The sequence below is a fragment of the Netta rufina genome (genome assembly GCF_964035555.1).
Source record: "Netta rufina genome assembly, chromosome: Z".
Classification (NCBI taxonomy): Eukaryota; Metazoa; Chordata; class Aves; order Anseriformes; family Anatidae; genus Netta; species Netta rufina.
The window spans coordinates 39,891,307-39,914,996 of NC_140126.1; the positions used below are offsets into that span (position 1 = coordinate 39,891,307).

The 23,690-nt window shown below is 38.6% G+C and overlaps 2 protein-coding genes across 4 annotated transcripts in view; both read right to left on the reverse strand.

Moving 5' to 3' along the window:
- Positions 1-2,973: 2,973 nt before the first annotated feature.
- Positions 2,974-8,706, reverse strand: ISCA1 (iron-sulfur cluster assembly 1). Its single transcript, XM_084305643.1, has 4 exons — positions 8,572-8,706; positions 7,594-7,647; positions 5,661-5,766; positions 2,974-3,402 (listed from the first exon to the last, which is right to left on the reverse strand). The coding sequence occupies exons 1-4, from the start codon at positions 8,650-8,652 to the stop codon at positions 3,254-3,256; spliced, it is 390 nt and encodes a 129-aa protein (XP_084161769.1). The 5' UTR covers positions 8,653-8,706; the 3' UTR covers positions 2,974-3,253.
- Positions 8,707-11,310: 2,604 nt separating this feature from the next.
- Positions 11,311-23,690, reverse strand: part of TUT7 (terminal uridylyl transferase 7) — a 34,206-nt gene continuing 21,826 nt past the window's right edge. The window contains exons 17-29 of one of the 3 annotated variants that reach the window (XM_084304878.1): positions 23,269-23,326; positions 22,476-22,579; positions 20,728-20,817; positions 20,525-20,638; positions 20,340-20,417; positions 19,491-19,668; positions 18,306-18,353; positions 18,105-18,196; positions 17,502-17,617; positions 15,574-15,899; positions 13,773-13,849; positions 13,539-13,602; positions 11,311-12,349 (exon numbers count right to left, since the gene is read on the reverse strand). In XM_084304878.1, the coding sequence (XP_084161004.1) occupies positions 12,282-12,349; positions 13,539-13,602; positions 13,773-13,849; positions 15,574-15,899; positions 17,502-17,617; positions 18,105-18,196; positions 18,306-18,353; positions 19,491-19,668; positions 20,340-20,417; positions 20,525-20,638; positions 20,728-20,817; positions 22,476-22,579; positions 23,269-23,326 (1,413 nt within the window). In that variant the 3' untranslated portion in view covers positions 11,311-12,281. Of the gene's footprint in view, positions 13,184-13,208; positions 13,603-13,772; positions 13,850-15,573; positions 15,900-17,501; positions 17,618-18,104; positions 18,197-18,305; positions 18,354-19,490; positions 19,669-20,339; positions 20,418-20,524; positions 20,639-20,727; positions 20,818-22,475; positions 22,580-23,268; positions 23,327-23,690 lie in introns of those variants that run through there. The other 2 variants (XM_084304879.1, XM_084304877.1) reach the window with 2 other exon arrangements.

Genomic DNA, 23,690 nt, shown 5'->3' on the forward strand with positions numbered 1-23,690 from the left:
TCTACCGAAATAACACAGTTAGTACTTTCCCAGACCACCAACAGATATCATGTCCTTGTGCCTGATTAGCTCCCAGACGTTACATACTTTCTCAGACTCATATGAGCTGCGTTCGATACTTTCTTAACTCACAACCTCCTAGCTGCTCAACATGCACATGACCTACTTCACTTAACCATTCCTCCACACTCTGGTATTCATGAAATAAAACAGGAAACAGAACATGAGACCGGTTCTCATTTTGAAATGAGTGGACTGTGAGCTTGCTGCCATCCTGTGGCAGCAGGTGTCTGTTCCCATGAACTAGGAATTTGGGTTGAGTTTATGGAAAAGCTAGATAGGCCTGGTCTAGGACAGCAGGTTCCACAGTTTGAGGGTCTTGTGGAGCTCTACTACCAGTTAAGACACACGCCGGTTAAGAAATGACCCACTGAAAAGGGCTGTAAAAGATGAGGGCAAAGAGATTGCTTCAAGTCAGCAGATAGACTTTCCTTATTGTATCTCTCTTTAAGAAACATGAAGGCTACTGCTTTAAAAGATTTAAATTCAAATGCTGCTCAAACCCAAATGCCTGGGGGACTGTGCTAAATATTTGCATTTTAGCTTTCCTTGTCAAAGCAGCGTATTTTGCAAGTGGTAATAAAAATGAAAGCAGGACAAACTGCTTGCTGTATGGCCAGTCAATACAGACAAAGACAGACAAAGAGCATGTAATCAGTAATCTCTAGCATTTTTTCCAAAATTTGATAGTATTTCTAAGAGTTATTAATTCAGGTAACAATAGCATTGTGTCTAGTTTGTAAAGGCATACAAACATAAATCCCTCCCATCCCCTCTGCCCCATCCTCATTGTAACTCTAAATGGAATTTCAAGATAGGAATCTTTCATGTTTACCAGCAGGCAATATTTATTGTTATAACTGAGAACTCTACATACAGTATTGCACAAAATTATAATGTATCAACTGACAAAACCATGTTTCTATGTAATTGTTAATAGCACTTTACAGAAGCTTAGCTTAACACACTGTGCGTTAAGTGTCAGTAAACTGATAATTCTTAGAGGATTATTTCATGGGTGTATGGAAGTGCAAACTTTCATTCAAGGCATATACACAAAACATGAAAAGGATTGCTGTGAGCACCACAGGTCCAAGCCCCCCCCCCCCCCCCAAAAAAAACCCCAAAAAATAAAAAACAAAAACAACTAACCACTAACAAGAAAAAAAAAAAATCAACCCTCCCTTCCAAAATAGAACAAACACACACTGAAACAAGCTGAGTAAATAACAGCATTCTTCGGAAACACCAGTGCTACTACATTCATAGTCTTATCCCCTAGCAAGAAGCATAGAAATGTAATCTGAAGAGATGCCCTTAACTCAGAGTTTTAGACATACTAATTCAGCTGGATCACATTACCTGGATTTTTTTTGTTTGTTTTGCAAGACCAAAGGACATACAGCACTATCAATTCAGCTAACCAGTGTACTACCAGTTATTTCTGAATTACTGTATAAAATAAAAGGAACTGTGTACAATAATTGACCACTGGAGGGAAAAGTGTTTTTACATCAAAAGGTGATACAGTATACAACTAAAATTCAAGTACTTAATATTAACTGTAGCTGTGGAAATTCTGGCCTTCTCAACATAGTACATATTGAGAACTTTTCATTTTTATTCCCTGTACAACTTTTCTCAAACTGGACCTACCCAGCTGCAAGCCCAAATCTTCAGCACACTGCTGCTGTAAAGCTGTTCACAAGCACGTGGCATGACTCTAAGAGCCTTAGTCCCTGTTGTCCTCTGCTTCCTATTTCCAGCCTTTTGACTAACTGCTCAGGTCAGTTTCCCAGGCAGACCATCAAGTTACACCTCTTCTACACAAGGAAGTAGCTAGGCTGCACAATGTCCTTGTTGGACAATCAGGGAAATTAGAGATACATTAGGATGGAACAGTACTTTTTTTCCTACCAGCTTTAGGAAGGCCTGGAGAAACATTTACACTTCTGCCTGAGCTCCTGTAGAAGTACTGAAGACAATCAGCTTGAAAAACACCATCTTAAAAAAGGAATAATCTGATTAAAAGAAAGTACATTAATCCCAAAGAAAAAATAGCATCCTGTAAGTATAATTGTTTTAATTACTAACTAGATTATTTTCAAACAATTATTAAATCCAAGTTTTTTGTTTCTGTATCACAAAGATTTCCTGTTACTAAACTGACCTCAGGATGGGAGTTAAATAGAAGTTACCGTTAAGTTTTGTAAGGGAAGAGAATCCTAGTACCTACACAGTCACTGCACAGAGTTCAAATTCTAACAAAATTAGTAGCACACATGGCTACAAAAAGAAAAAAGTATTTGTTTTTCTCTCAAGAAACCCCATGCTTTTAGCTTTGGTGCACAAACAGCATATGAGAGCATATACATGTTCCGTGACCACTGGAAATCTGAATTCTGAGCAGTGTTACCAACTCTGCAGTTTAAGTCAAGAAGGATGAGGACAAACAAGACCTGCTTTACTCCTGCTTTAGCACTCCAGTGCCTGAATGTGTTTCAAGTTGTTGAAACACAAACAACATAGGCTCTGCCTTCAACAAGGCAAGGAGCAGGATTAAAATTGGATTAGCATATTTTGAAGTATTTCTACAAACAGTGCTCTAACAGCCTACTACATTAATACATTAACTTCTTTTTGGACTTCCTTGGATTTACAGGAAAACAGGATACCAGAAAACCTACACATATAAAACGCAAAAACCATCAGAAATAGAAGAACATAAAGCATCTACATAATCAGTGAACTTTGAAGCTGAAGACCATAGATCTGTATATATAAACAAACACCTATAAATGGTGGTTTTCGTTATTCCCTCCTCCCCAAGTCAAATCAAAATATATTTCTGATAATTGCATGGGGTTTGGATGGGGAATTGTGGGTACAGTGAACAAAGAAAATGACAAAGGGGAAGGACAGTGAGGTTTATTTTCTTGGCATGTGAGAGTACAGAGATGTTGCTATAGCACTTGCTGTTCTTACCTTTTGGATCCCAACTCATCACAAATAACAGCATAACTATGTCAGTGCTGGAATATAACACACAATTTAAAATTTCAACATGCTTTATTTTCCTTAATCGTATCCACACTTGACACAGCCTAAGAACCTGAAGAAAATTCATTTGCTTCTGAAAGAAAAACAGCAAGTGTTTTGTGGTGTTCAAAGTCAAAACATTAAGTCCTAAGTTTCAGATGTTAAAGCTTTCTCCACAGCCACATGTTCCTTTGATGTTTGGATTATTGAAGACAAATTCACTGGACAGTTTGTCTTCTACATAGTCCATTTCAGTTCCTAGAAGTGTCAGCTGTGCTTTCTTCTCAATAAACACTCTAACCCCTTGAAGACAAAGAAAAAACATTTACATACAGCAAAATCATTCATCATTTACTTTGAAATTCTGTTTCAACTAGAACTGAATAAACTTTGTTTCAACCTTGATAAAAATGGAAGCAAAATTTCAATAATATTATTACAACTTGTTTTCGCTTGACTAACATGCAACACTTTATTTTTTAACCTACTATAACAGTAGTGACAGCCTAGCACTGTTATCTGTGTGTGTATGTGAATGCATGTATTTTTTGTTTGGAATTAGAAACATAATAACCACAGAAATAAGTTGTAGAATTCGGGAACTAATATCAGCTTTGATACTTCTCATGTATTATAGTTGTTAACCCATTTCCTACCGTTCTTAAAAGTCTGACAACATCTGACCAACAAGAAGTCAAAAAAAAGTTCTTCTCTCACAAGGGAACGTGCTTTGTTCTACCAAAATTATTAGGTCTTCATGAACTATTAGCAGTATTGAATCCTGTACCAAGCCAAATGTGAGGCCTTTCAAAGATATAATAACTTTTAAGGACTAATTAGTAGTTCATCTTAGAAATCAGAAAGAGATCACTTCTCTAAAGCACGCAAAGTATCAGCCTAGAAAGATACTGAACTTTAAATCTCCAAGTCCACTACAAAGATATGAATGAATTGCCTTAGCTACCTACTGACTTGGGAATAACAAAAAGTAAATTTTAAAGTTGCAAGTAAATTTTAAAGCAACAAGAACTGGTTAAGTTACGAGAGCTTGCTGGAAAGCTGCTCTATTACAGTCAAAATACAAAATATACTGCTAATACAACACAAGTCAGGGGGCAACTGAATTAAATTTGCCCCAAATACATTTTTGGGGAGTACCAAATCCAATCAAAGAGTTTTTGGACTTGATCCATGAAGCAGCCACTTGCTACCTAAAAGCCAGAAAATTTGGGCTGGTATCCAAAGGCACCAGCTCACAGAGTATAGAGCTATATAAAAGTCAAAGCCTTCATTGGAAGTCTGCCTCCAATGGATAAAAGCCTAGCCAAAGAAAACTGCACAGACACATCTGAAATGCTGTCTGGCTTTGAAGCTGTAGGTTTCTGTCTTGACTCAGGGAAACTGCTTTTACCTTCTTCAAGATTGAAATCAGGAAATGCATTCTGAAAAACGTGTTTTCATCCCTATAAAGTCAGAGCAGCTCTCTGAGTCGAGCAGAAGAGGTAATACCAGAAGCAAGCTAAGTTTGAAATCAAGAGGCACATGCAGAACTGTGTGGGACTCTCCATCTCATGCTTTCCAGTTCACATTAATCACTTGCTGAAGCCCTATTTTTTTTATTTATTTTTTTTTCAAGAATAAGGTGTATGGGTTGGTATGGTTTGGAAATATCTTAGTAGATATTTCCAAGACAGCTGGAAGATGAGCTCTGCCCAGCAGCATACCTTTTAAAAAGAAAGTAACTGTGATACTGCATTCTTAATCAAATCTCCTATTTCTCTGCTAGATTAAACGTAATTATCCCAAATGCAAATATAAGAGAGTTCAATAAAGCTTAAAAACAAAGCAAAGCAAAAATTTTTAACACAAAATAAATATTTTAGGAAATTTATAAAAGGAGAATTATTATGCTTCTGTTAAAAAAAAAAAAAAAAAAGTCCATATCTGACAGAAAGAAATTCTTATAAACATGGAAAAAATAAATGCAAGTTTCAGTACTTTAGCAATATACCTATGATGGGACACACAAAGAAATTATCAGTAATCAAGCTTAAACACCAGCATACGAAAAATGCTTAATTCAAATTGTAGAAGTGTTGTTACAAAACATTTCAAAGATCAAAAGCATAAATCGGTTAAAAACAAATTACCTATCAATGAAGCATGAGACTCATTAGAGCAAATAGCTGCTATATCTTTTTGCAAATAAAATCTTTATTTTGCCAAGCCTTGCTTCAGGTATGCTGATAAAGTATCCCTTTATACACTCATGGTTCTGTATTTTCTCTAAATATCCAGTTAGCCACCTCCAAAGACATGAGTGACAGGCTATATGACTTATACCACGCAGTAATCTCTGAACCAGAGACTGCAAAGCTGCAGATTTTAGGGGGTAACTTCAACACAGAAAGCAATGCAACAGTAATCCCAGTATCAGAAAGCTACCACCTCTTGCTGTAACTTGCTACTTCGAAGAGTTTCTAGCCTGTCCCTTCAAATTTGCAATTAGGTTCTTCTCCCCTGTCACCACAAAAGTTTGCTGTACTGCATCAGAAACTCACCATCTTGAACTACTTCTTCATCAGAGTCTCCTTTAGACTTTGTGTATTCTAACGTGTAAGAGAGTCCATTACATCCTCTTGTACGAACACCTACTTTCACACCTACCTGAAAAAAACACAACCCAGAAACGTAGAAAAAAGTCATTCTTAAGCCTTTTCTGCGGTACCTAGATAAAATGCATATAAAACACAAAATGCTGACATCTGTTCTCCACTACCCCAAAGACAGTGCTAAAACAGAAGTACATTAGTATTATAGATTAATAGGTAACACTTTTTCCCTTTTACAAAATTGACTACTAAGGTAACGGTAAGCATCAAATAATTACAACTGTGGACCAAACTCTAAAGTATTTTTAAAAAAAGTCTTGAAGTAAAATAGAAGTAATGGTAAACTATTGGCTCTCCTGTAGGTGCCTCCTCTCATAAAGACGGTGAAATTTTAAACATGTTTTTGTGACTTCAAGTTAAAGATTATTCAGATGGTAATTCAGGCGCTATTTTCAGATTACTTACAGTAATTTAATTATGAAGCTGTGAGGCCAGGCCAAGGGCAGTGGCTAGATTTTTACACTCCTCCTCTAATGACCATCAGAAAACTTTTACTTCAATCCAAAGTTCTGAAACAAATTACTTTTATTTCTTCATTACCCCCTACTGCCATTCACCCGTAAAGCTCAATTCCTTCCTTACACCAAACGTGTCCATTTGCTTCATGCTTTAATTCTTGTTAAAAGCCAACACAGATGGAATATTTGTAACCAGCGACAGCTATTCAATACTGACAAAAAGTGCATCTGTGCAGGTAAAGAACTAAGTGAAGGTGGCAAAGAAACAGAAAACTATGTGTGCAAAAGAATCTTTCAGTAGTGGCTGTTCCATTTTCAGCATGCAACTGCTTCGTAATTAAATATGAAAAATATGCTGTCTATCCACATTATCAATGTTATGATAAAAACGTATAGAAACATTATCACTCGCCACCAAGTGGGATTCCAGATAAACAATGTACGATCTGTCCAGACTAAACAGCTCTCTCTGCAGGAGCTGCAAGATAAAAATATGCTGGAAAACAGGAACACCATCTATAACAACAAGGTGACTGACCAGCTAAGTAGTAGGCTTTGGGCTTCCTTATAACGGTTTAAAGCATTAGAACAAAGAGTCTAGATAGGTGCAGATGTACAGGAAGCAAAAGAAACAATGGGCCTTGTACCACGCTTGGAAGAGAAATATACTTTGTGAAATAATACTTGCTGTGAAGCAGAAAACCTAATGTTTGTTTTTATAATGGTTAGAAAGCAAAACTGTGTTTTCTTCCTATGAAGAAAAAGATGACAAGCTCAATTACATGGTAAAATGGTGATTATTTATACATAAAGACTCTCTCTCTCTAAAATATATGAATATATACACATATTTATATAATCACACAAATAAATGTAATATTTATACGTTTAAATATAAATAACAAATATATGTCTATGTTTTTATATATACATATATATAAAGAAAAATGCATTTTCTGTCAAGGTTCTCAAGAATTGTATGTTTTCCAATGGGTATTAATCTAGCTTTGTAATTATTTACTTCGCAGTGAGAATTCCTACAAAAAACAACTGGTAACATCCGAACAGTTGAAGATCTCTGGTCCTACCAGAAGTCATGAATACGCAACATTAGAAAACAATTAAAAAATAGCTTAAAAATACTTTGAAGCTTAACCTTTTTCTTTACCTTTATCTTTGTGAAGAGTAACCGTACAATGAAATGTCATTATAGTTAGTTATTTCCTGCACTTTATAAAGAAATGACACTGGATAAACATGCTTACATAAAGCCCTCCAAACAAAAGACACCAACATCTCTAAATTCCTTAGCACATTCCTTAATACCTCAGCAGTACCTATTGGGTGGCCTTGTTTACACTTACGTGCTCAGGTTTATCTTTAAGAAGTTGCTTTATCTTCTGCACGGCTGATGGGGTCTGAAAAAGAAAAATATGCACATCATTCTGAAATGTTCCTTTTTATTTGTAGTGAATGCCTGCACATACTAAAAAGCATATAACGTACATATTGTAAAAATTTCTGACTTTGTGTGCAACCTAATTGTGTCTCACATTTTAGTTCCTTCTCCTATCCGAGACGTCCACCTTCAGCCCCAGCCATCTGTCAGCACTGACTAGCCTATGGGGGCGTGAGATACGCTCTTATGGGAGCATAGATAGGACAAGAGCAATGGCTTTAAACTAAAGGACGGTAGGTTTAGGTTAGATACTGGGAGGAAATTCTTCACTCAGAGGGTGGTGAGGCCCTGGCACAGGCTGCCCAGAGAAGCTGTGGATGCCCCATCCTTGGGGGTGCTCAAGGCCAGGCTGGATGGGGCTTTGGGCAGCCTGGTCAGTGGGAGGTGTCCCTGCCCATGGCAGGGGGTGGAGCTGGGTGATCTGTAAGGTCCCCTCCAGCCCAACCCAGCCTGCGTTCCCCGTGAAGCCCGGATCTCCCCGTGTTTACCGCTCCGCACGGCCCAGGCAGGCAGCGCACGGCGCCTGCTCGCCTCCTTCCCAACACACAGGCCGCCAGCCCACAGACAGACAGACAGCCAGACAGACGGACAGACCCCTCCAGAACCTCCCCCCACGACAGCACCTTGCTCCCCAAGGTCACTGCCACGACTCAGCCCTCACCGACCCCGTGCCTGCGGAACCTTCACCGCACACCCGCCGCAGCCAAGCCCCAGCTGCGCATTCACGGCCCCCCCCCAACGCCCGCCGTGCCCGCAGTCCCCGCTCGCGGCCGTTAACGGCTTCACTCCCCCCCCCCGCCCCGGCCGTTAACGGCTCCATCCCCCGGCCGTTAACGGCTTCACTCCCCCGGCCGTTAACGGCTTCGCCCCTCCGGGCACTGACCAGCGTGAGCGCGGCTCGCGTTGCCTGCAGCTTCCTCTTGCTGACGGCGCGCACCGTGGCCCGCACCACCGACGAGGCCATGGCCCCTCCGCGCCGCCCTCGGCCATGGGCGCCGCCGACGTCACGCCGTGACGGGGCCGCCGCGCCGCGCCGCGCCCCGAGGGCGCCGCGCCCTCATTGGCCGAGGGGCTGTGATGGACGGGGGGAGGGCCCGCCCCCCGCCCCGCCCCGCCCCTCGCGGCGGTGCTGCGCCACCGCGGCCACGCTGAGGCGGCGGGGGTGGTGGCGGCGATAGGCGGCGATAGGGCGCGATAGGGCGCGATAGGCAGCGCCCGGCGCTCCCATCCCCCGCTGGGAGTCACCTCCTTTACCACTGAACATACAAGTGGTGAAGCAGAAATCTTCTATTAGTTTATTAATGTTACATTCTACATTCATATTTAGCTGTAAACTATTAGTTTAGTTTACTGCAATGAGTTTTGACAGTGTTTTGTAAGAAACGTTTTACTAATGCAGCGCATCTCTTCAGAATTTTTCTACGTATGTGAAGAGTCGCTCCCTTGCGAGTGTACTCCCAACAAGGCAAGAAGGCTCTTGGATAAAAAGAAAGTTATTGAGAACCTAACTTTTATCTTACCTTGATTCCCAGTCACAGCATGGCTTAGGTTGGAAGGGGCCTTACAGATCACCCAGCTCCACCCCCCTGCCATGGGCAGGGACACCTCCCACCAGCCCAGGCTGCCCACAGCCCCATCCAGCCTGGCCTTGATAACCTCCAGGGATGGGGCAGCCACAGCTTCTCTGGGCAGTCCATGCCAGTGCTTCACCACAGTTTCTTCCTTACATCTAGCCTAAACCTCTAATCTTCTAGTTTAAAGCCATTACTCCTTGTCCTATCACTCCGCTCCCTGACAAGGAGTCCCTCCCCACCTTCCTGTAGGCCCCCTTTAGGCACTGTCAGACTGCTGTAAGGTCTCCCCAGAGCCTTCTCTTCTCCAGGCTGAACAACCCCAACTCCCTCAGCCTGTCTTCATAGGAGAGGTGCTCCAGCCCTCCGATCATCCTTGTGGCCCTCCTCTGGGCCTGCTCTAACAGGTCCATGTCCTTCTTGTGCTGGGGGCCCCAGAGCTGAATGCAGTGCTCCAGGTGGGGTCTCACGAGAGCAGAGCAGAGGGGGACAATCACCTCCCTCGCCCTGCTGGCCATGCTGCTTTTGGTGCAGCCCAGGATGCGGTTGGCTTTCTGGGCTGCAAGCGCACATTGCCGGCTCACGTTAAGCTTCTCATCAACCAACACTCCCAGGTCCTTGACTTCAGGGCTGCTCTCAATCCATTTGCTGCCTATCCTGTATTTGTCCTTGGGATTACCCCAGCCAATGTAGGACCTTGCACTTGGCCTTGTTGAACCTCATGAGGTTCACACAGGCTCACCTCCCAAACCTGTCCAGGTCCCCCTGGATGGCATCCCTTCCCTCCAGTGTGTTGACTGCACCCCAACACTCAGTGCCATCAGCAAACTTGCTGAGGCTGCACTCCATCCCACTGTCCATGTCACTGCCATGAAGTTAAACTGTGCTGGTCCCAGTACTGGCGCCTGAGGAACACCACTCATTCCCGATTTTCACTTGAACACTGAGCCTTTGACCACAACTCTGAGTGAAACCACCCAGCCAATTCCTTAACCACCACGTGGTCCATCCACCAAATCCACATCCCTTCAACTTAGAGACAAGGATATCGTGTGGGGGCAATGTCAAATGCTTCACTCAAGTCCAGCTAATTACAAATCCCTTCACTAAATTTTATAACATACAAATCCAGCAGATATGTAATGCCTCATCATCTGTTTATTTTCTGCAATGCATCATTGTGTTAGTAAGTTATGACTGTGCTCTTTAACTGTGGTTTACGCAAAGATATTTACTGGTCATTTGTGTAATGCCTGTACTGTGCCGCCCAACTTTAGAAATTTTATTCTAGGGCTAAGCCATTGGCATCTATACAGACTTAGTAGTTGTGTAAAGAAGCAGCAGCTTCAAGGTGGCAAGACTGGTAATCTACAGAACAAGTCTGCAATTGGACGTGAGTTTAGAATCTCACATTTTTTTACGTTTTACTGTTAAACTACAAAATATCACAATGGGAAGAGGGTGAGTATGTATAAATATGATTTATTTCATTTTAAAAATACCTTCTATTAGTGAGATTCTGTCTTAGTCTCTTGGAGGTTTATACAGGTAATTCTCATCAGCAAAAAATGAAGTTGCAACAGAGTACTAAAACCATACAAGAGGCATGTCAGCCTTTCTACTTGTTGGGGTATGAGTGAAAAACTACAGAAAAAAACATTTTTTAAGGGGGAAAAATGGCTTAATTTAAATGAAGACATAAGTTACAGAAAAAAAAAACAAAACTATTGTTTGTTGCTGGCTAAGACTGAAAATATGTCAAGAAAAAGATTTTTTTTTAAAAGCTCCAAATATAGAAGTTTATAAATAGCAGGTTACAGATGGATGAAAATCAAAATAGGATCTCAGCTCCTTGAAGTCAAAGTTCTAGCTTTCACCTTTACTTAAAAATAGATAGGTAGGGAAAAAAGATTTAAACATGATATTTCAAAAACCAGATTATTCTAACAAGTTAATCATTAACCTTACATTTAGTCAAAGGAATACTGAAAACTACAACCTAAGAAGAAATATAGAAACTTAAGTCTGAATTTCGTTTTTTTTAAAATTTATTTAAAAGTCATAAATAACAGTGGTTTCAGTTTTACGACGTAACTAATTATCTCCTGAACAAGATAGAGAGTACATTACCAGCTCTGGAAGGACTTCAAGTAAAGCTCAAGTTGATAATACTACTTAAATTCTTGGCTGGTCCAAGGATTCCATTCACATTTTATGAAAATGGACGTGTTTTCCCCAGTTGCCATATATCATTTCTCTGTTACATAAAGCAGTTATGTCTGTATCCCCAAGGTCATGAAAAAGATTCTTAGCAGCATCAAACAGGACTGACCTGTTTCATAGTCCTTTTTTTTTTTTTTTTCTTCTTTTTCCCCTCTTGTACACAAGCACAGCAGCAAATGAATTCCCATAAAATCACAGAAGGGAAAACAAAACAAAACAAAACCCTTAATGGCACTGCTTATCTGCAGAGACTTTTACGTATGTTTGCTAGTGTCCATGTTTTCAGTTCTCTACATGGGGGAAAAGAAAACACCACAAAAACCTGTTTGCAAACACAGCTGTAGCAGTCTACAAACATTTCATACAATTTTACACAAGGATTCAGTAAACAATCAACATTTATAAATATTTGCTCTTTCAAAAATTAGTTTTTGAAGAAAATACGTATTTGGCTTGCACACAATTTTAGTGCATTTTAAAATGGTCAGGCTGAATGACAAAACCTTGGTCCATTTTTAATACCTGCCCTTATCTATATGATTTACCTAGTAAACAAATACAAGATGTGGTGGCTTTCTATTAAAATGCTGAAACAACCTATTTAAGAGCAGGGGTCCATGGTATGAGACCAGAAATCCAGTTTCTTTTCCTAGCAATTTGTATTAAATTTAAAGAAACATGGGTATTTAAAGTTGAAGATTGTTTATGCTGCTGTCCTGTGAATCCAGATGCTTTAGCCAAAGTAAGTTTTTAAGTGAATGAAGGGCCTGTATTGCAATTTAACAGTGCTTCATATCTCTCATGATTCTTGTTGGGTCCTCTTCTGTGAGGCTTTTCCCTGAGTCATGTATTTATTGGAAAGGCTGCCTGAGATTGGGGGGGGAAAAAAAGCATCACACTTTAAAGATTTAAAGGTTTCAAATAATATTAAAAAGAAAAAAACACAGACGTAAAGCAAATGAAACAACCAGACAGGAGGAAAATACCGTTAAGTCAAACTACAATGAAGTCACACACAGATCAACTTTATAACATCAGCTGCTGAAGCACAGTAGGAAATACTAAAATATAAACAAGGAAGACTATTTTTTTCCAACTAAACAGCTAATGACAAATTGCTTTGTGCTTTAAATGCCCAAACTTTGATTTGAAAGAGTTGTGCAATGCAAACAGGAAGTACTATCCCCACCCCACAAAAAACTGAGACTCTAATGAGGTACTTAATAGCAGTTTAGTCTTCAGAAGTTTTTGAAGACTACTCAAATCCCCCTTCAGGTGTCTCAGAAGAGACTTATATATATTTATATATTTCGAGGGGGGGGAGGGAGGGGGAGCTTCTAAATGGTTTGCAGTTGCACTCAAAACTCAAAGTAATAAAAAAAAAAAAAAAAAGTGCAGTTGCTTTTAAAATCTTCATTGTACCAGTTAATAAGTTAAGTGTGTGAAGTTACTGAAAGGAAGCTGCAGTGGCAACCATGCATCTAACACAATGCACAAAACATCTCTGATCCAGAGAGAGTACATAAAGGCCTTTATGTCATCATCTGACTGCTACTTGTAAGTGTAATTTTAACTTTCTTGCATTTTGGCAGCTCAGACAAAGGATGTGCTTTCATAGTCTCTCCTAAGTTAGCTGATCATATGGAATTCTAGACGATTACTCTGAGGAAGCCTCACAAGAAAGTGCTCCACATGTCGTCCCTGAAGAGAAACACAGAACCCCGTGTATGCCAAAACAGAGGGAGAGAAGAGAAAGATTGATAAAAACACCATATCCTTCTGCAAGATAAATCTATCAAATAAAGAACAAATGGCTGACAGAATTAACATGCCTTATATGTTCTGCTCCCAAAACACAACTGAAAAAAAAAAAGCACATTTCCAGATTAAAAAAAAAAACACAACTGTTTTCACTTCAGAATTATCTAGCAACCTGTACAGACTACTGCTGTGTTCAGCAAATTGGGCAGAGCTCCCGTTAGGACTGATGGAGAAAGCAAGTTAAAAATGCATGCCTTTGCACAGAAGTTCCGAATTGAAATTAAGACATACAAACCTGACTGGGGACTCAAAAATACTTTTCCTTTTTGTTTCTTTTTTTCTTCATGTATAAGCATTCCCTATAAATAACACACATATATTGATGAATGAACAAAACTGAATTATAACAATAACCCCCCGCCCCCAAAGGTTCTCCTTGAAAGCTTAAGTAAAGCTATTTTTAGTTACTTTGCATACAAAAAATATTTAAAGAGAAAAAGATCCAGGAAAAGGAACATATAGCATTTACCTGATTTAATCGACCACCATGTTTGGCAACAGTTGGTAAAGAAGGGGATCCACACAACGCTTCTAGCTTTGATCCTCCTGAAAAGGTCATGACATAACCAAGATTTACTGATCTGAAACTAGTTTCCATCTCAGGTATCATAACATAAAAAAAATACAAAGATACTTGCAATCTACTTTCATAGCACAGAAAACACATGCCATTGCTATTTTCCTCCATTTTATAATATGGAAAGTGGGCACAATGAAGTGAGATGCATCTATAGATAAGCATCTAAGGAATCTTCTCCGAAATCTACAGAGAAATACTGGGATCTTCAGAGAACAAATGAAGACATGGGGTTAAGAGAACTGTCCAAAGTCCCATAGAATGTTTGTAGCACAGCAAGGAACAAAAATTAGATCTCCTGGGTACACTCCTTCGTAGTCTTCTACTCAACTACAGAGAACACTTCAGGCACTAAGCAAGCAAAAAACAAAAGCACAACCAAGACCAATTTTCCCCCTCTTCAAATTCAAATATAGTAATTCCCAAAACACCCATCATTCCCATCAGTGACTACAAAACAGTCAGACATACCACAGCAAAACTCAGCATGACGGCACATGAAATGGTGGCAAGATATGCTCAAAGATAAAGAAACTCAAAAGTTAAATTTAAATTTGACATGCACCTTCAAAATATCAGAAGCTGGATGGCCTTACTTTATAAACATCTTTTTTGTCCTCCAATTACTTCTAGTGGTTTATCAAATTAAGAATACTTCCAAATACTCTGAAAGTTCTCAATATATTTGCAACCATTTTCCTACCACTTCCAGTATTTTGGTAGCACAGTCTTATGCCCTCTTCTGCTAAATACATCTGATTACGAGTCTCCTTACCTGAGCTATAAAGAACGTTTTTGCTAAGAGAGAAAAGCTGGTTCGAAATGATGTTTATGCAACAGATTCCTGATTTTTACTTTAAAATGTCAAGTACTGAGCAATCTGTAGAGCACTTTTTCTATAGTATGAATTTAAATGCTCTTAGGTTTACTTAAGGGAAAACCGTAATGCTGTGTTCCTTTGGAAGCTAGCTGAAAGTACCATTCATCATCTTAAAGAAATTCACTTTTATTACAGAGTGATTTTCATTTACAACACAGATGATGAGAGATCTGTCTAATCTGAAGGATGACTTAGATACTGCTTAGCAGTTCACTGTTTTGTTCAAGTCTGTCAGTAAAGATCTAGGCGTGGGGCCCTTTTGTAATTTTATTTTTTTTTTTAAACTCGAAGTTACAATTTGACTCCAGGAAAAACGATCAATTAAGGAGGAACACTTTATTTTATTTCATTCACAGTATTTTATCTGAGCAATTTATTTTATTTAGTGACATTGTGGTCACTAAATATTTTGTGTATGGGAAGATGATGGGAAGAGCTATAAGCTAGCTTTTACTGCTATTTCAGTGCACCAAAATAGAAGCTGTAATTTGAAATGTTAGCAAACTCTTATGTAGAGAGGACAATGAAAGCAATTTCAACATAACACTCTACTCTTTTTTTTTTTTTTTTTTTTTTTTTTTTAACTTCCATCTTACCTGCTAAGAGAAACTATGTCACATCTGAGGATATGGCAGAGTTTTGAAAGGTACATGAGGAAGGGAAAACTGACCAAGTGTGACTACATTTTTAAAACATGAGACAGCATTCATGTGATGCAATTCAAACCAAAAACCTTTACCTATTAGTCAACACCATTAAAAATTCCCAAACAGTAAATTCTGCCTAAGCTACTCAGGTTGATCAGCTTCATACCTGCAGCTGCTTTATACTGTGGACACTCCTTTTTGATATGACCCTCTCTTCCACAGATGAAACAACGTTTATCTCTTAACTCTCTGTCTTCTAGACGCTTCCACTTCTCTGCTGATTGCCTGGGACTCTTTTCTCTTCCAGTTTCCACTATCCCCCTTGTTGGTTTGCTCTTCAGAGGTGTAAATGGATGCAACTTTCCCTCTTTCACTGAGCTTTCTTTTTCTGTTGTTTTGTTCTGGGTTTCTTTGTCCTCTCTGCTTCTTTTCTCTTTGTTCTCTGGGTACCTCTGATTTTTGCTATCTTCATAATCACGTTGCCGCCTTACTCTACAAGAGGAAAAGGCTACAGAGTTCATACACCTTATACTATACATACATGGAAGAAAAAAACCCACAAGCATCGCATACGCACAGTAAATGTATTTCATGTATTTCCTCAGATGGTCAAATAAAGTTAATTCCTTTGACTCTCCCAACAAACAGTCCTATACTGATATAAAATGCATTTAATGATTTAACTTTGCAATTATATTACAATACAGGTCAAAAACTAATAATTGTATCTCAAAAACATAAAAATGTCTGTAGGAAGATCTGTGTGCTGTAGGTGTAAAGACAGTGGAAGAAAAGAAACACCAAGCAAAATGCTAACAGATAAAAATAGGATATCATTCTTGTACAATTTTATCAGAGATCTAGCTTCCTTCCTTCCCAAACCGTGTACATTCACAGTATCTCTAAAAATCTGGGAGAAGATTCTAATGTTCAAAGTGACTTACAGTGTTGCCTATTAGCAAGGACACAGGTATCATTACTGGGTTTATTTATCTTTTTATCTATGACCTGGAGAAGGAGCAATATTCCGAGTCTGAAGATGACAATAAGCTCCTTTGTTCACACAGATGCAGCACTAAGGGAAAGCAACTGGAAGAAACTGAATGAGTCGTCAAAATGATAGCAGACAAGCGTCAACATAGATAAACTGTGAATAATGCATCCGGTTATACAAGCTCTAAATCATGTCCATACAATGTTGAACTTGGAACTGGCAATTAGAACTAAGAAAAGACATCTTGGAAAAAAATTTAAAGCAATCTCAAAAAAAAAAAACCATAACAACTAACTGACAAACAGTATTGGCCAAAAAGGTTGATGTTTATCATCATATATACATTTTTTTTTTCTACGTAAAACCATGATGTGCCAACATCTGAGTACTGCATGTTGATCTGGTCTCAATCCTTTAAGAAGGAAGTAGTGGAGATAAAGAAGGCACAGGGAAAGGCAGCTAAACTGAAAGGAGCAACTGTCTAAAGAGGAAATATTAAAAAAGGCCAAGGCACAAGCTTGGAAAGAAGCTAGAAGGAAAGAAGCACAATCATGGCTTACAAACTCATGAAGGTCGTATCATTACTGACTAAATCCTACAACGCTATGCCTATGAAATGTTCATGAAACTGAGTTTGGTTTAAAAGAGGTAAAAGAAAGTACTAGTTTACACAGCATTTAGCATACTTCTGGAACTAGTTACCAAAGAAGGTAAACAGGAGAATCAGGTTCAGAAGAACAACTTAAAAAGATAAAATTGTAAATAACTCCAGTCCACAAATGACTACCACCAGAGCAGGTGCATGCTCAATCATCTCTTATTCAGCAACTGGAATGATGGTGGTATGAAAGAGAAGAGATTCCAGAAAACAGCCAACTAGTGTGCCTTCCATAAACAGCACCTCCTATTTGCAGTGTCTGGACAGATGCGTTGACTTTTGCTCTAATGCTGTACAGAATATAGCTGCATTTGTGCAGCTTTAGCTTGCACAAATTCTAATTTTCTAAAAATTCTAATTTTTAGAAGGAAGATTCTATTCTAATCTTCCTTCTAAACAAACCTAAGGAAACGTTGCACACAGATCCCAGAACTATACTCACTTTCTTCTCAAGGGACAATCTTTCATGAAGTGGCCAATTTTACCACAAATTCTGCAGCATCTGTCATTTGGTGCTAATTCTCCTTCTGTGAGTACTTCTGGATCAAAGAAGTACTCCTGAAAACAAAGAAAAGAAAAAAAGATGCATTTAAATTGCAAATCGAAACACTTGGCAATCAAAACAGATAAACAAATTTTGAACTACAGTAGGATTTCTGAAAAAGTATAAACCTTTTGTGTGTAGCTGAACTCCTGAGAAACCTGATGAGATTAACTGTCCACTGCTGCCTCTTCTTCACAGGCAGCTTGCCAACTACCAAGTCTGCAAGTTCTTTTTAAAAACACAGTCTTAAAGAATGGTAAGCTGTTTTTGATAGAGACTAAAATACTGAAAAATCTGCACAGTGAATATCTCAGTTTATCAGTATTCTGCATGCATCCACATTTTATACGACATGAAAGCAGTATTTAATAATGACTATACAGATTTATTAGAGAACTGTTGAAATTTAGGAGAGAACATAAGGAGACTGTAACCATGTTCCCACAAGTGATAAGTTATACATCCAAGAGCATGTACATACTTCTCTTAGAAGCAGCTTACCATTTTTGATTGATACTCTTTAGGAAATATTTTTACAGGAGTACCAAATACCCTTCTGCCATTGATAAAAGCCTTCATTATAAAATTCGTCACTAGGGAAACAAAAAAGAGAAAACATTATGAAACACCAAGCAAGCCTGGAAAATAAGATTTAAGACAAGATTGTCACTTTGTACACAAATTTGTCAACAGGAAACTTACTTTTTCTTGACAATCCAGCTCCAAGATTGTGATTCAAATCAAAGGGGTCTGCATAAAAAGCATTATAGACATTATTGAAGTCCAGGGTAAGATCAGCAAGACATGTATAACACATGGATAAGCCAAGGCAGCTATTTCACAATGCTCAATTAATACACTGAAATTAAAATGTCTTCAAACTTATAGAAAAACTCCATGGACACAGGATTACTGCAGTCCATCTCTAAAGTGACTTGAGTATTCTGGAGTGCATTAAGCATGGTATAGCTAGACAGTCAAGGAAATTGATTGTCCTGCTCTGCTCTACACTGGTGCAGTCTCACCTCAAGTAATGCACCCAATTTTGGGTGCACAATACAAGAGGACAAAAAACTATTAGAGAGTGCCCGAAGAAGGGCAACAAAGATGGTGAAGGGCCTGGAGGAGATGACATATGAGGAGCAGCTGAGGCCCCTTGGTTTGACCAGCCCCGAGCAGAGCAGGCTGAGGGGAAGCCTCATGGCGGCCTGCAGCTCCCTCACAAGGGGAGCGGAGGGGCAGGTGCTGAGCTCTACTCTCTGGGGACAGCGACAGAACCCGAGGGAACGGCATGGAGCTGGGACAGGGTTGGGCAGTGGGACAGCCTGCCCAGTAAAGTAGTCATGGCACCAAGCCTGCCAAAGTTCAAGAAGCGTTTGGATACTGTCAGACATATGGTTTGATTTTGGGGTGATCCTGTGTGGAGCCATGAATTGGACTTGATCCTTGTGGGTCTCTTCCAACTTGGGATATTCTACAATACTATGAAAGAGTAAGTTGTAAGTCATGAAAGTCACATGGGTCAGAAAATGGCTTAGGAAACACTTCTGAAATGGATCACTGTATTTTCTTGATCGAGACCTTGGTATTAGCAGTGTAATACATACATAGCATTAAATCAGTTGTTCAAATATGGACTCTGCAAAAATTAGTGTCAGTGAGAAAATCTCCAGGTATGAAGTCTGCTTTGTAGCTTCTTTCCAGGTAGAGAAAAAAAGAACTTTTAGCAATAGTGAAACTCAATGGGAATTTTTATACAGACTTTAAAACACGAAGAAATAGCAACTTGAAATCTAGTCACAGAAAAATAAGAAAGCCATGTGAAAAGATCACTTTTTTCATGTGGGCATGAAAGCAATTCCACATGTGTACATTATGTGCTTTTACCTTCAATTACAATGTATTTGGAGGTCCACTGCTTCTTGAAAGTTGTAAGTAGATTCTTTCTCCTAATGCAGATGACATGTTCTTTAAAATCAAATTCTTCAGTGTAAAAACGGAGAAGTCCCAGCCACAGTTGCCCAACAGATTCAGTGTTTTTGCCAAAGTCAGGCCAAACATCTGGCTGAAAACGACAGAAATATTTTAATTTTAAATACTTACATTAGGCAGAATAACATTGTAACTTGGAACTCCAACAAGGCAAGCTTTATTCTATAAAGAAACATGATTCAGTTACTCCAGAGTACTTCCCTTCACAATTGGTATTAATAGACGAATATTGATTTTAAAGTGGTGTATTTTTTAAACATTAATGATTAAAGTGGAGAATTAATAATATTTCTAACATTAAATTTTGCCTGTTTTCCGAAAGAATTATTAATTCACTTCAAGTGCTCACTTAATACAAAACTATTCAACAGATTTAACCAACTATTGCCTGTATATGTAGCTTATACTTGAAGGAATTCTCTACCCAGTAATATGGCACATCCAACAACTAATCACGATTAACACCTTAATGTAATTTCTTTTAAATCTCTTTTTTGCAGATTATGCAGGTTTTTTTTTTTTTTTGGTGTTTTTGCTGTTGTACAGATGCTTGCATTACTGAGTTGAATACAATCGACTATATTCAGAAAGCTTCACACTGGGATTTTCAAAGGAATAGCTACTCCAGTTACATTTCTTTATTCAACCACCACATTTGAGGATAATGTTTCTTAAATTGAATTATTTTTCATTTGCAGAGCTACAGGTAGCACCATTTCGAATTCACTTTTCTGATTTACTCACCAACTCTTCTATCTTATCAAAGAAATAAACGTTCCAACCATCAACTAAAATTTCAGGCTTTTTTGGTTCTTTGTAGATCTGAAAAGATAGTATTAAACTCGTTAGAAGAGCCCTTTAAGATTCATCACTGACATTCTTCTGGTCAATACTGTGTACAGATACTCATTTCTTTTGATACACTGTACCTCTTGAAGAACAGGGATGACAGGTGGATTTCTCTGTTGAAGAAAATAAAGCACCATAAGAGTATATGCGTAAGAAGAAAGGCTACCTCGAGATGCATCTCCAATGTCACACATCTAGAAAAAAAGAAACAAATTACATCTTTTGTGGTTATTATCTCTTGCTGCAAGCATTACTGCTTCTAGAATGTCAGAAACAAACTCACCTTTGTAAAGACTTTCATTGTGTAGCACAAAAATTTTACTCTAGGATCAATGGCTGAATATGATGACAGGAGTCTTGTATTATGCAAGGCCTATGAAAATAAGAAAGTCATGTACAAAATACAGAAGCTCTGAAGAAATGAGGGAATAAGCTGAGAACACATTTTTTTTTTTAAGTCAAGAGAGTAAAAGTCAACGAATGATTCAGAGCACTGTAGACTGAGTACATGTATACATGCATACTTCTTCCATTCTAATTTATTTTAAAATAGTAATGAGTTTGTGCACAAGAAGTCTTCAGAGTAGTGTGCTCAACAAACACAGGTGAAGCCCTGTGTAGTAAAGTGTTTACTGAGAAAGGAAGCATACGACCATGAGGTTATCACCTGCTCTGTTAAAAAGCTGACAAACAACCTTCATCTGCTCAGAAGTGGTAAAAAGCAGCATTCACAGAACAGGATTTCAGGAAGGGAAGAATTCATCTACTACTCCATTTTCCAAATTTTTGGTAAAAAGTAAGATCATGTGTGAAAAGATTTCATTTCAGAATGTGAGAGCCATCTACTGACCCGTCTGAACGTGTAACTTCTAGAACAGAGTTTCAGACTTACTTATTGGTTGAGGTATCTTCCTCAAGATTCCCCTTGGGCTCAAACAGAAGCTTCATAAAGTTTAATGCTTCACTCTAAAACTTACTTTTCTTTGATGCTGCAAGGAACTGGCTACTTAACTACAGAGACATTGAAATAAACAAGTGTCGTGGTTTAACCCGGCTGGCAGCTAAATACCACGCAGCTGTTCGCTCACCCTCCCCCCTCCCTCTCTGGGACGGGGGAGAGAAATGGAAAGTGAAGCCCGTGAGTTGAGATAAAGACAGTTTAATAAGACAGGAAAATAATAATAACAAAATAATAATAACAATAATAATAATAATGTTACAATGGTGATAATAGGAAAGTAATAATAATATGTACAAACAAGTGATGCACAATGCAATTGCTCACCACCTGCTGACCGATGCCCAGCCTAACCCCGAGCAGTCCGGCCCCCTCCCCCCGGCTAGCCACCCCTATATATTGTTTAGCATGACCCCAGATGGTATGGAATACCCCTTTGGCTAGTTTGGGTCAGCTGTCCTGGGTCTGTCCCCTCCCAGCTCTTACTGCATCCCCAGCCTGCCTGTTGGCAGGACAGAGCGAAAGGCTGAGATGTCCTTGGCTTGGTATAAGCACTGCTCTGCAACAATGAAAACATCGGGGTGTTATCAGCACTCTTCTCATCCTAAGCCAAAACACAGCATTCCACCAGCTACTAGGAAGAAAATTAATTCTGTTCTAACTGAAACCAGGACAACAAGACTTATGTAAAATATCCAGCCAAGGTCTTTTTTTCTGAAGCTGGATTCTAAACCACTGTCCCACGTCTCAAATGTTACACAAGAGCTGTGATGGGAAGTGAGGGATGGGAATGCTGAAGTTGCATTTATTTGTCTTTCTGATTTACAGAAAGCATTAAACACCTAGAACTCTACTGCTTATTCTTACTGAGCAACTAATATATTGTCTTATACATGTAGATGTCCATTGACTGCACTCAGTTAAACCAAACCAAAACAAAAAATCCCTTGGCTTGGCAATATAAAACAGAAACAGGTAACTGGAAACATTTGACTACTGAACCTCAACAAAGCTATCATTTCATCCTCAAGAAGTAGTCCCACATTTTTCTGTTGAAAAGCAGATAACCTTACCAGAGTGTTATATAAACTGATGTCTACTTCAAGACCACTTCTGACATGGAAAAATTTGACAATTGGGACTTTAGCTGTTGTTATAGGCAAGACATTTCTGAGACCTAGGAGGAAATGTTTAATTACTACATGGTTGCAATACGTTCATTAACAGTATAGAATGCTTTACAACTAAGCCCATAGTAAGAATGCTACAAAATAAAATCTTAGTTGATACCAAAATTTGTATTACTTATATTTTAACACTGACTTTAGGCATTTGTTAAACACTACAAATATACTAAATATATTATATACAAATACATGAGTGCTCCCCAATCAAACAAAGATCAGTCAAAATATAACAAAAATAAACTTAAAGAGATCAGAGTTACAGTTTACTCCACTAATAAAAGTCATTTAAGATAAACTAAAACAAGCAAAACAAAAGAGTATTTTCTTGTAGATTGAGCAGAACATCTAGTGTAATTAGACTACCTTTTACCATTACCTTCTTAGGCACTGAACACATGACATAACTACTAGCTTGAAGTCTCAAACTTAAAGCTTGTTCTTATGCATTTAAGTTATGAATCTAACATCTGTCCTATTCAGATGCAGTTTTAAAACACCGTAACCTTAAAACCTGCATGTGCAAATAAATCCAAATATCTACAATGTGTACTCTTACTCTAATATTAACTTCCATCAGTACAGTTTTTTATTAACGATTTTCCATCTACAGTGCTGCAGAACTTTATCACAACAGTCGAAGTCACAAACAGAACCACTTATTTTAATATTCAACAGTTACCTGACTGTTTCTTGAGAACTTTTGCTAAATCTTCAATGATTCTGATGCAATCAAGTCCCTAAGACATAAAAAAAAAAAAAGTGAAAACTGAAATATCTGCTACAAGTATTTCAGATGAGCCTTTTATTACTTGCTATTTAAGCTTTAAGCTGCTTAAGAATAAAGTTGCTTAAGTTTAAATGAGCTTAAATGACAATTGAGTTTCATATCCCAACACTAGACAGTATCCCAGCACACACTTTAAAGTTTTTAGTCATGAAAGTTTAGTCATGAAAGGAGATTTATGTTCTTTTCCATTGTCTTCCATTTCTAGTTGTTCGTGCTACAAAGTGTGTTATTTATTTGCACAGCAAAGTTATGCTAGTGCATAATTCAGAAAATTGACTACCAAGAGAAGTTCCTTGAACTCATGCCTAGACCAA

What these genes read in the sequence shown, in the direction of transcription:
- ISCA1 (XM_084305643.1), bottom strand. Translation starts at nt 8,652, where the DNA reads ATGGCCTCGTCGGTGGTGCGGGCCACGGTGCGCGCCGTCAGCAAGAGG. An exon ending in CGCGAGCCGCGCTCACGCTG is followed by an intron (nt 7,648 to 8,571) that starts GTCAGTGCCCGG and finishes TTTCTTTTTCAG; the next exon opens with ACCCCATCAGCCGTGCAGAA. An exon ending in TTAAAGATAAACCTGAGCAC is followed by an intron (nt 5,767 to 7,593) that starts GTAAGTGTAAAC and finishes TGTTTTTTTCAG; the next exon opens with GTAGGTGTGAAAGTAGGTGT.